The following is a 12804-nucleotide window of genomic DNA, read 5'->3' as shown; positions in this document are numbered from 1 at the left end:
GTTCAGCTGAATCCACTGTTGTACCATACTTCTGTGCTCCCGCGCGTCTATACTAATACAATTGAGTGTTTTGACTGTGAAAATGAGGATTCCTTCAGTCACAAAAGCTTCAAATCAAGATACATTTTTTAAAGGAGTTTATCAGGATTATAAGATGCACTCCCTCCCTCCGCCCTGTAATTTAATGCAAAGGTTAGGGCTGCATCTTATAATCCCGGGGATACAGGAGTTGAAACATTGGTGATTGGCCAGGTTGCCCTGTGACTGTGTGCGCGACTTGCAATTGGAGGGTTGTGAAGTCAGATTTTTTATATTTCAATTCCTGTGGGGTCAATAAAATAGATATCACTTTATGATAATTCATATTGGCTGTTCGATGGAGATTGATCCATACTGTGGAAATGTGTCCCGGCTCAAATCCGCCAATGCTTATATTATCAGGGAAAACAGCTTTATTTGCCCTTGAACAATACATTGGAATCGTCAGCCATTATCAATCCACTGCTGTATGAAGGCCTCCCAAAAGCTGTCTTAATTCTGCTCAAAGGGTCAAGCAATATTAGGTCTGTCTAATTCCTGCCAGGTTCAACCTGGATATGTGGTGAGCTGTCAGTCCCTCCCTTTGCAAGCTCCGCCTACTTCTACATAACCACGCCCACTCCACCACTAGCCCCCACTCACTGTCCATATATTCCTGCCCCTTGCAAATAACAGTTGATCCGTCGATTAACCGGCGCGCAATTATCCGGCTTCCAACATTATACGGCGGTCCCGGACCGATCCGGCGAAACCGGCAAAAAAACTGCCCCATATGCTGTACCAGTCCAGCGATCGGCACAATGTGCATGACAAAAAAGTAGCTCCGCTTGATTTCAGTTATTAAATATATAGAGTAAATTATACACTACATCAATGGTGCTTAACATGGGGCATGATGCCCTTTCTGAAAACTAAAGGTGTGCAAGTTGCAGTAAAGTTGAAGAACCCACTGCACTACATACACTTTAATGAAAATACTGTACGCGTAAGGTATACATCACTGCCTACGGAGCCTGCAAGATTGGAGTGGTAAGTACGGTACAGTAAATACAGCAACTTTTTACAGGATATTGTTTCGTCTGTTTATGCCAATACTCTTATATAAGCGCACATCTTTTTCTGTGAACGCTGCACTTTCTGTCGTTTTCATGTAGGGGGCGCTGCAAACCTACGCGCCCCCTGTATGAACGACGGAGGCGCAGGGACAGACGTTCGATCACGTTGGAATCGATCTGCAGATGGCTGTCTTCTCGCACGGCCAGCTCTGTCGCTTTATCGATCCCGCAATCCCAAACAGGTGAAAGTCCGCATCGAACCGAACCCCCAGCAAGGCCATCTACTTGAGAGAAAATTCACACGAAATGTCGTTTTCAATTAAGTCTTCCAGATGGAAAATTAGAAAAGCTTTTAATGAAGAAATACAATTATCTGATTTAAAACATGATACAATTCAAAGATGTTTAATTTTAAAACTTCAAAACGGAGGTTCGGGTGCAATTTTTTGTGACTTTCCTCGCCAAAGGCCGTACGTAAATGGTTGTGAGGTGCACCGCAGGCACCCCCGAACAACCCCTAGTTTTATATAGTTGAGCAAGAATCCAGAACATTTTAAACCGGGTCAAATCCTGATTATCTTCGGGATACCTGGATAGACTTTCTAATCCAGGACTGGAGTTTCGGCTGCTTTTCATAGTATGAATTTTTCCATTCTATTATTTTTTCAAGTGACATTTTACGAGCGCAGATGACCGTTTTTCGTGGAAAAACCTTGGAACCCTTGATTTATTTTTACCGGCATGCCGTAAACACAAAGGCTACGGGGCAGCAAATTGTCGCAGTGTTGTAAAAATCCGAATATAGTCCAGTACAGCATCGTTACATGGAAGCTGGTTCGTAAGTGCTGGTGGTGTTCGTAAGTGCGGGAGTTGTTCGTAAGTGCGGGGGGTGTTCGTAAGTGCGGGGGGTGTTCGTTCGTAAGTGCGGGGAGTGTTCGTAAGTGCGGGGGGTGTTCGTAAGTAGAGGACTACATCAGCATCGTCCCTGGAATGACGCGTTTCCGGCCTATGTCGATTTCCGATCATTCGACCTCACGGCAGCCATCTTACTAGGGGAAGGGGGGAGAGTTACGTTTCGAGTGCTGCCCACTTTCTTACGTTAAGATCGAAGCGGGAGGATTTCTCCACAACTCTGGCTGTCCGCCTGATGATGATGTCAGTTGTAATTACTAGCCAAACGTCGTACTCCAATAATTGTAAATGTCGTGGGGTGTTTACTCTCCAACACACCGGGTATGTGTGCTAAAAAACTAGCAGCGAATCGGCACGTTTTGTGTACGCGTCAAACCTTACTAATTGCCCGTGTGGTCGGGTGGTGGCGGGTTTAACGACACATTCATATTTAGCGATATCCAAACTCAACTTCCGTGTTACGGACACGTTAACCACCCCCTGCGTAAGATGGCCGACAATCTCATCGCCGGGTTACGTCATCACCGCGTGACGTCTTCTCGCCGACACGACGTGAGTGACGTCACCGCGTAAACAAACAATGGCGGCCGCCGATGGTGTCGAGGCTGTGTGAGTGTCAGTGCCGGCAAAACTTTTCACTTCCCGGTGAATTTCACCTCAAGGAGAGGAATTTGTTTTGTTTTTATCTTCTTCCCCTTCGTTGATCGCCTTCGTCCGTCTTGATGATTTTTTTGTCGTTTTTTTGAGCGGTCTGACGGCACTCAACGCGCTCTTATTTGAAGGTAACTACCACCACGGCAGCTTTGGGCCTTAAGATTGGACTTAATATGTATTCATATAAGATTGGACTTAATATGTATTCATATAAGATTGGACTTAATATGTATTCATAATATATTGGGGTTTTTTTGGGGGGGAGTTTGATCGCGTAAATATATAAATGTGTCGTTCAACCCGCCACCACCCGACACAGCCGATTAGTGAGGGTTGTCACGTTAACAGAACGTTGCCAATTCGTTATTAGTACAGCAACACCGGTTGTGTGTTGGAGAGCCAAGCCACAACATTTACAATCTTGAGTACGACGTTTCGACAGTAATTACGACGAGCTTTATCAGGCAAACAGCCAGATTTGGTCATCAAATGGTCCTTCATATTGATCATTATAAATGTTTTATATTGTAGTTATTCTCACGTGCAGAGAAAGTACGTGTTTATTGTCAGTAGTATATGATTTTGTTGTTAATATGGCTATTTCAGTTTGATATGCTTTTGCCATATGTACAATAGCGTCAATCGCATTGTAGCCTGAAAACAAAGTGCTTGTATGTAATGGGCGACGTTTCGGGCAATGGTCCTTCAGTGGTGTCTGGTGGTCAACGGAGGTGAGCGCATGATGATTGAGTGTAGGGAGTGTGTAAATGTTATTTTTGTGTGTTAAGTGGTTTATACAGAGGGGTTTCTAATTGGAATCTGCCCGTGACCAACTCAACCCTGCATGCTAAGCGGGGTCGTGCCTGGTTAGGAGAACACCGCTCATAACAGGTGGCAGAGGCGGCTGCGGGGCTACTCGGTGATTAAACTCTTGTACTGGTAGGAACCTCCTGGTTACACCGGCCCACAGGGGATTAGTGTGTCCGTCCGTCGTGCAGGAAGGGGCTGGGTGGGGAGGGATGGGAGGGGCTGGTGAGGATGGGCGGGGATGGTGGGGAGGGGCTGGGTGGGGAGGGAGGGGCTGGGTGGGGAGGGTGGGGAGGGGCTGGGTGGGGAGGGGCTGGGTGGGGAGGGGCTGGGTGGGGAAGGGAGGGGGGGGGAGGGGCGGAGGGTTGGGGAGGGAAGGGCTGGGTGGGGAGGGTGGGGCTGGGTGGGGAAGGGAAGGTGGGGAGGGGCTGGGTGGGAGGGTGGGGAGGGGGTGGGGCTGGGTGGGGGGGCTGGGTGGGGAGGGTGGGGAGGGGCTGGTCACCCCGTGGTGCCCTTATAAAACTCAACGTTTAACCTACTCACGCCGGCTTGTGCCCGCCCTCACAGTCGGGCACATTTGCGGAATACACCACGCTGCCGTTGACCCTGGCCATTGACCGAGCAACCCAACGTTCCTACCAGCTCCCTCCGCAGGAATGTGTTTTTATGTGTTTTTATTTGACGAGGTAAGCTGTGTAGTTCTTTTTCAGAAGCGACCTGGCCATTACAAATGATAGCTCAACGAAGTGGGCTCATCACGTGGACATTGATGGCAGCAGCCAAATACTCCAAATGCGTGGTGATGTTGATTCTAAATGTGGAGGGATAAACCGAAGGACCCGGAGAAAAATCCACTTGGCCACGGGGAGCGGGACACGCAAACTCCAAATATACAGCAGTCGTCAGGATCGAACCCACGAGCTCCTTGTTGTATAATAGGCGAGGTATATTCTTGGTTCTTTCGGTAAAGTCACGTAGAAGGGAAATAATAAAATATTAAAAGTATTAAACAATACAAATTCTCACGACGTTTCAACTGCAACACAAGCAATCATCATCAGATGTGAAATCCACAGCAAAAACATTTTCTTGCTGTGGATTTCTCTTTTACGTGACTTTACCGAAAGAACCAAGAATATGAATCCCTGCAGTCACGAAAGCTTTAAATCAAAATAGGCGAGGTCGTTAACATCTCGCCAGCAGAGGGCAGCTTGGGGAAGTATGGTCAAATTACCTCACCCACCAGTGGTCTTAAAAAAGGCTGTGCGCATGGATCGTGAGGTGCTTTTGTTTGAATAAATACATGTTTTTTTTTATCAGTTACTGTCGATATGTGTAACTGCCTACTATAACACAAGTTCGGAAGCGTTTGCGTGTTTGTTACGGCTGTTGTTTTACAATTAATCCCAGGAGAATGGTCCAAGAAACTGACAGCACTGTCATCATCAATGTTACATTCTTTACCATGATCACCTCGTTATCTTTACCATAATCCTATACCTCATCATCATCGTCATCATCACAGCCTTACCATTATGATCAAATAATTCTTAACACAGTCACAATATTAATTTGCACAGTATACTCAAAATAACCACATTCGTTGTCACGTCATCATCATCATCATTGGCATCACTGTTATCGTTAATTTTTTATTAATTACTATATTAATAATTACCACATGGTCAGCAACGTGACGATCGCTATTATCACTATCGCAATATCCTTGATCACATTTGTGACGACCAGCATCATCATCGGCTGTTCCAACTTTGTTTTCCCAGTTGTAGGTAATGACTGACACTGGGGAATATCATCATCATTGTCATCACAACAATAATTAGTAACATCATCAGCACCTACTAACAGCATAAAAAAATCATTTCCACCTTCATGCTCATGACTGTCAACCATCATCATCATCCCCTATTCAAGAATTCATTACCAAAGTTTACTATTCACATGGTCATCACCACCACTGTCGCATCACACTTATGCTGTTTGCAAATCGTCACCACCGTCGTCTTCATCCCCACAATTACCACCACCACCACCACCATTATTCATCAGCGTTATCATCTGTATAATTACCATCATCAACATCATAACCATCTCCTCCCATCACAATCACCATTATATTCATCATCGGGCTTTGCGTTTGTTTCCCCAGTTCTCGGAGGTGACTGACACAGCGAGGAATGCCTTGTGCGCTGCAAAGATCTGGGCGACCCCTGCGCTATGCTTGGGGTCTCGGGGCCACCGCGGTGAACACTGGTAAATTAATCCAATAAAATTATCCACCCAACCTGTCCACCAATTAAAATAATTTTCTCCAATTTTTTGCGGATTGTGATTTATATGTAGATGAATTGACATGGGATATGTTTTTATCACCAAAATAATACAGTATATAATTTAGGTGCGTAACACAGTGGGATTTCTGGACGGGTGCTTTCCAGTTTCTGTAATCAAGGCAAACGTGTATCTTATCTGAATCTCATCGCCAGGGTGTGGGCTCCACTGAAGGATTTTGAACATTCTTGCAGTAATTGCTGAACATATTTTTATGGGGCCCCAAGCCTGTTTATAAGACTCAGATGAGATAGACTGGTCCACAGTTTGCCTTTATTTAAACAAATTATTTGCAAACCCAGTGTTTGTGAAGGTCAATTGGTCAACAGGAAAAAACATTATTCTGTGTCGGCATTGAAAGTCATTCCTTTCCTGTCGACGATTTGTCCAGTCAGTCAAAGAGTCCTCACAAATGTGAGACACCCACCTAAAGCGTAGTGATGTGCCTGTAGTAGGCAGTACAGCAAGTGTGTTTCTAGCAGGACATCTGTGTAGTGGAGTTTTGAGTGTTTTAATGTGTGGGTTTGCTCCTGGTATTTTTGGTTTCCTCCTATACACACCATATAGCTATATAACCCAAGCAGGGCCCTCCTGAATATAGATCTATGTTATTTAAAAAGTAATTATTTTATTGTCAATTAAAATAAGCTTTATTTTTGCACAATAACATTTGCAGAGGATGATTGTACTCCTTTGTAGCTAGGCGATGTAAAAGTTTACGAGATTTGAACGCCAATTTAATTGTTCACCCGAGCTTATATGAGGAAATGAACAAACTATTGGGCCATTTAATCTGTTATGTAATAGAATTACAAACGCAAGGCAGACACATGGGACATGTCATCGAAACGGGCCCTTTTGTTTATTGAGTCAATTTGCCACGAGAGCACATTTACACTCCGTTGAACATCAAACGCAAATCATACAGACATCAACTAGCAGTCGGCTGTGTTGAATTAGCTGAGGTCTTCATGTGTTGCCACTATTACGTTTTTTTAATATATATAAATAAGATCTGGAATCACTGCAGAAGGTACGGAAAAAGCGGTGAAAGCAATGCAGTACAGGTAGTCCCTGACTTACGATGGAGATGATTTACGACGACCGCATCGTAAGTCGAAAATATCGTAAGTCGAAAATGGCCTAGCCTACCCAGGAGTCTTAAAGAATGGTGATAATTTAGCAAAACAGAGCAATTTACAGTACCGTACTGTATAAACTATATGCGTACAGTACATCCCGGCAGCGTCCCAACGTACAGTATCGTACCTCGTACGCTGCTGCGTTTGCCTGCCGCGCGAAACGAAAAATATTTTACAATTTTGTCATATCGCTATCGCCATCGTAAGATCGAAATATTGTAAGTCGGACCATCAAAAGTCGGGGACTACCTGTACTAAATAAATCAAAACGTCAAAGAGGAGAGCCTCCATTGTTAAAAAGAGCATTGGGCTGTGTGAAGATTTTTCTTGGCTCCCCCGGGCCAGTGGTGGAAACTCCACATTGCTGTGTCAGGGTCCTAGAGGACCATCACGGGTGACATCCGACAGAGTGGTGCTGTAAAATGTTATTGCCCCTATGAGAATACTGATGATGGGACCAACCCCGACTGGGATTCGAACGTGAGAGCTCCGGCTGCGAGTTGAGCTGAAAAGAACTAAACACTGTTGTTAATATGGTCGTTAAAGTATGAAACATAATTGGGTTTAACCCTTTCTGGCAATGAAATAGGCGTTACGGTGTTCAAACACCAACTAGAAACCTTTTTCAAGGAATCAAGTTTGCGGTGAACATGCAATCAAACATGCTCTGATAAATTTGCATTGTCTTTAAAACTGATTGGCCTACACCAAAGACCGCCTTCTTTAGAGGCTAGTCTCACCAGTGTCGGAGCAGAGAACGCCAAAAGGCGAACACTGTTAGAGACTAGACCCTGAATCAAGCTGTCCCTGTTCAACACACGTCCGTGTGGTTAATATGAATTTGATTCCTTGCAAAACGTTTTTGGTTGGTGTTTGAACATGTCAACACCCGTGTTATTGCCAGAAAGGTACAGCCTATTCTTTATTTTTTCATGCTTTGAGACTGGCGAAAAGGTCCCGTATTGTCATTAAAGAAAGAAAACCAATATGCTTGTTACATCATTTTTTCCGGTCAATAATTCCGATTACCATCGAACCTACGAAGTAGACTTTGTTGAGAAACCTTTTGTCGAATATGTAAATGTTCTTGCATTCAATTAGTATTTTATCTCTACACTAGAATAGAAACCCGGTGAGCCGGACACGAGCTATCTGGATTTCACATTTGGCTGAACAAGATCGTCTAATGAATAAACAAAAAATCCATGCATTTTAAATGCAAGAATCAATTGTACATGTTATAAAGTAATGCACATACTGAATACTTTAGAGTACACTCTGTAATACATCATATGAAATAAAATGCATTTAAATGTATTAGATCGTGTAAAATTTGTTTAATATTTAGCTAAAGTGTATACAATGCATTAATGCACTCGTGGTGGGGGAGGGGCGATAAGGGAGGGGCGATGTATGCCCTCCAGAATATCAACACGGAACTCGGTCATGTTTCATTGTGTGGTTGTATTGTTGCTGGTGGTAAAATGAGTGATGAAACACAGTGAGCGCAGTGAGTTTCATCATCTTTGCTGGTCACCAATGCACAAAACAACTGTAATATTGTATTTGGTTCTGCACTTAAATTGGGGAACAATTATTTTTAGCTGTCATGTGACAAACATCACCGTCATATGGCTGGGCAGGTGGCAAAGTGCTGTCCTTTGCTCTCTGAACCAGGTTATTTGGAGGGTTATCAGACACAGCGCTGTAATATCCACTTACATGGGCCGTTTTCTAACAGAGGATTGGATTGCTCTGCAAGACATCCAAAGGGATACGTATATCATGACACCGATGGCAATTCCTTTGGGGAGGCTGTGGGAAGTAACAAACAATCAAAGAAATAAGTAAAAATGTTGATCATCAAGTTTTTTCCAGGATAACAACACTGCAGTTGTCACATCCGGTGTATCCCCCCTCTCCCTTTAACAGGAGGCCGTGCGCGTGTCGCGTTCGCTGGCTGCTCCCCGTGGCCTTGCCCTGCCCCCAAGCAGCTATGGCCGCTCCTGCGGCTTCCGGCAAGGACCCTTTCCTTCTCCCCCTCCGTCTCCAGGGCCAGGGAGCCTCCCTCTCACACACCTCGTTCACCGCCGCCGCCCTCCAAGCAACAGGGAGGGCCCACGGGCGGCAAGGTGGGCACGGGGAGAGCCCCCTCGCATCATCACCCTCTCCAACGTTTTCACAGCACCCAACGATCGTTTAAAAAAAAACACACACTTTTCCCTTAATTTGTATCCTGAGAGCGCTTTCGCCGTCGTGCCACCAGACGGAGAATCCATTTGGATTTCTCACAGAGCACTGCAGCCCTCTTCTCGGTTCTTTCGGTAAAGTCACGTAGAATGGAAATAATAAAATAATAAAAATAAAACATAATTAAATAATTCTCACGACGTTTCGGCCACAACGCAAGTAGCCGTCCTCAGAGACTCTGTCTCTTCGACAGACCTGTTCTTCACCTGAGGACGGCTACTTGCATTGTGGCCGAAACGTCGTGAGAATTGTATTTTATTATGTTTTATTTTTATTATTTTATTTTTTCCCTTCTACGTGACTTTACCGAAAGAACCAAGAAGATGAATCCCTGCAGTCACGAAAGCTTTAAATCGAAATTTACACTGCAGCCCTGTGTGTTCAAGAATGGCTCGTGGAAGAGGATACCACAGAGCTACTCTCTGATAGCCCTCTGCTCAGCAGAGCTCTAATTCAATCAAAGATGCAGTGTTTATAGTTGGAAATATTATTAAGTGCTTATGTCAGTTTTTGTGAAATAAAAAAAATACTAGTACTGCCCACGTATTTGCACGGGATACACTGCCCAGAGTGGTGGGTGGTGGGTGGCTGGTGGGGAGGGGAGGCGCGATGCAAGAACCCGGCTCAACGCTGTGGGATGCGGGTGACGTCATCGCCCTGCACTTGCCTGCCCGCACGACAACCAGCCAGTAAAACTAAAAAACAATCAAACATCGGCACAGGCAATCCTCGGTTTGTGCACTTTTGTGGTACACCATTTAGGAATAACGCGCACTTTGCATTTAGACCTTTTATTGACACACGAGAGGCAATTTTCGGCATAACGTCATCTCGCAATGCGACGTACGCAACCCTACCCTGGCACCGCGACCCAATGGTGTTGCCAGCAGGCAGTGCAGTACGATAACAAGTGTACTGCACCGTACAGCATCGTGTACACCGGCCCTCTTCCCTTTGTCTCCACATCGCTACTCCGGCGTAGTTACAAGTCATTAACACTAGATTTGAAGCTTTCGTGACTGCAATGATTCATACTCTTAGGTTATTTCGGTAAAGTCACGTAGGTAAAAATAAAGAATAAAAATAAAATAATAGAATTTTTTTTATTTAAATAAAAATAATAGAAATAATACTAAAAATACATTTATTTGTATATTTCAATTATTTTCTTTTTATTATTTATTTTTACCTACGTGACTTTACCGAAAAAACCTAAGAGTATAAGTCATTAATAACGTATTTATTTATTTTCATCGGAAGTATATTCGACTTCAAATGATTTTCTTTTTAATTTTAAAGTATTCTATCGCGTGTACATTTATTGTATTGATATAGCCTAGGATTATATAGGCGGCTATGTGTGCGATAGTGAGTGAATTCACCGAACCTCTTATGGGAAAATTGCTTTTGACATCCGCGATTTTCCGGGAACGCATCGATCGCGTATGTGAAGGGGAGCCTGTATGATAGAATGACAATGTCAAAATGTTCAAACGTTGTTGTGTACAGTCAAAATATAATTCTGCACGTGTAATTGAGAGCATATATTAAGATTGTTACCTTGTTTGCAAGTGTACGATGGAGTGCAGTCCGTGAATGCGAGGTGTTATTTGGAACTTGTTGGTTGGTGTATGTTTGTTGCTAAGGTTACGAGGTGTGACTTTCTTTCAAATGGGTATAGTAGGTCGTTTGAAAAGCAAGCTTTGATTTCTGTGCAATTTACATTTCTTCTTGTTCGTGTCAATCTGTGAATTTGTAGTTCATTTCTTTAACATTGGCGGTCACTATGGCTAAAAGGAAATCAATCACAAAAGCTACCCTTGCCTAAAATTTAATTTCCCCTTTTATCCATGTGAACAACCCAAGTTTGGGTGCGAGTTGGATTTTTGAGGTCCAATTTTGAAAATGTGACTTTGCTTTTCATCCAAGTAAAAAAAAAACATATTGTACTTTTTGTGACATGGTATTAGAACACGGGGATTCTTGAAGCACTATGAACCCGGTAACCTCGGTTTGATTTCCGTTTTACAGCCAACCAACGTCAGTGGCATATTATATCTGAACTGTGTCTTGGCACTCCACTTCCGCACGGATCAGCGTGGTGAAGTATGGTCAAACATCCCCCATGACCAACACGGCTTATGGAGACAAAGGGCTGAATATTCTTACGAACAATAATACAACGTTTTACTGGCAAATTTCAATGGCTTTTTAATGTAAGTGGCATCGTAAAGGCTCATGTTAGAAATGTGTACAGTCTTGTTTAATCAAGCATTTGACTTCTTAGCAAAATGCAATTAAGCTGAGCCCTTAATGAAATGTAACCGACTTGTAATGGGTGTGCATAGTGGAGTGCCGAGATTAAATCTGGTAAACATCTCGCTGATGTGTTTGCACAGCTCATATTAAGCATCTGTTGGCCTCAGTACAAATTGATCATTAAAGACAGCTTTTTTTCCCATTCCTTTGGCAGCCTTAGCAACCTACACAAAATGTGGTTTCTGTTTTCATTAACATGACTATTGTGCCGTAATACTTGCAAAGTATGCACAGTTGCATTTCCGTTCAACTCTTAATACCACAAGTCTAGTTCACGCATCTTCTTGATCAAGCGAGCCATCGGAGGTGCTCGCATGACTCTGGCCCCAGTAGGAGTCATGTCGAATGCCCATCGCCGGCTCGTGGCCGTCAACCGAGATGCCCAGTGCCCTTTTTGAGCGTGGAGATGCTCTGATGAGTGGATGTAAAATGACAAGGCTGTGCGCCTTTTGGCGTCATCTGGTCCAACCCATGTGAGACTAAGGAAAGCTGTCTCAGGTGTGGACCAATCAACTTCAAGGACAGTGCATATATTATCAGAGTTATGTTGTTTGTTTGCATTATGGCTGCAGGTATTGTGGTCTATGCAAACATGACTCCTTGTAAAAAAGGTGTCAGTTTTGTTTCCAGATAGAAGGGTAAAAAAACAATTATCATATTTTTTACTGGCAAATGAGGTGACAAGGCTGTTCTTTTTCCGTCCGTTTTGTGCAGAAATCTTCATCGGAGGGAGGAGGCAAAAAAGGCCCAGCCTCAGGATCAAAGGCAGGGGCAGGGCTCGGTGCAGGGCTGGGGGCAGGGCTGGGGGCAGGGCAAGGCTCCGGCTCCGGCTCGGGAAAGGGTGATGGGGAGCAACCTCGCTGTCCTAAATGCGGAGATCCCTGCACCCTCGTGGAAACTTTTGTGTGTGAGTTTTGTTCTACGCCTTGCTTGCACTCTACTAGATCATCCGTCCTTTGTTATATTCGATCGTCATGTAGACTTACACAAGCACGTGCATGCACAGAGATGAGCTCTATGGCCCCATTTGTTAGAGCAACAAGACTTGCAGTTATAAGATTATGGGTGTAGGCCAAATGAGGTCAAATGAGCCCAATTATAATTAGTTGGCAGCATCATACAGCAAAATTATTACGACCACAAGCACCATTTCAATCACCATAATCACCACCACCATTATCATCACCAGCTCATTTGGTTGAGCGGCAGAGCTGTATATGAAATGTGTGCGTGTCACCATTTTATAAAAATAAAATGTGTAAAATGACTGAGCG

At 44.0% G+C, this 12804-nt stretch overlaps 1 protein-coding gene across 3 annotated transcripts in view; it reads left to right on the top strand.

Moving 5' to 3' along the window:
* Nucleotides 1-2567: 2567 nt before the first annotated feature.
* The window catches only part of LOC144949295 (ATP-dependent clpX-like chaperone, mitochondrial), a 39301-nt gene continuing 29064 nt past the window's right edge, over nt 2568-12804 (top strand). For all 3 annotated transcript variants that reach the window (XM_078879241.1, XM_078879242.1, XM_078879240.1), the window contains exons 1-4: nt 2568-2788; nt 5638-5741; nt 8894-9093; nt 12245-12437. In XM_078879241.1, coding sequence (XP_078735367.1) covers nt 5666-5741; nt 8894-9093; nt 12245-12437 — 469 coding nt within the window. In that variant the 5' untranslated portion in view covers nt 2568-2788; nt 5638-5665. The remainder of the gene's footprint in view (nt 2789-5637; nt 5742-8893; nt 9094-12244; nt 12438-12804) is intronic.

Source organism: Lampetra fluviatilis, chromosome 53, assembly GCF_964198595.1.
Source record: "Lampetra fluviatilis chromosome 53, kcLamFluv1.1, whole genome shotgun sequence".
NCBI lineage: Eukaryota > Metazoa > Chordata > Hyperoartia > Petromyzontiformes > Petromyzontidae > Lampetra > Lampetra fluviatilis.
This window is presented reverse-complemented; position numbering and strand designations above follow the sequence as displayed.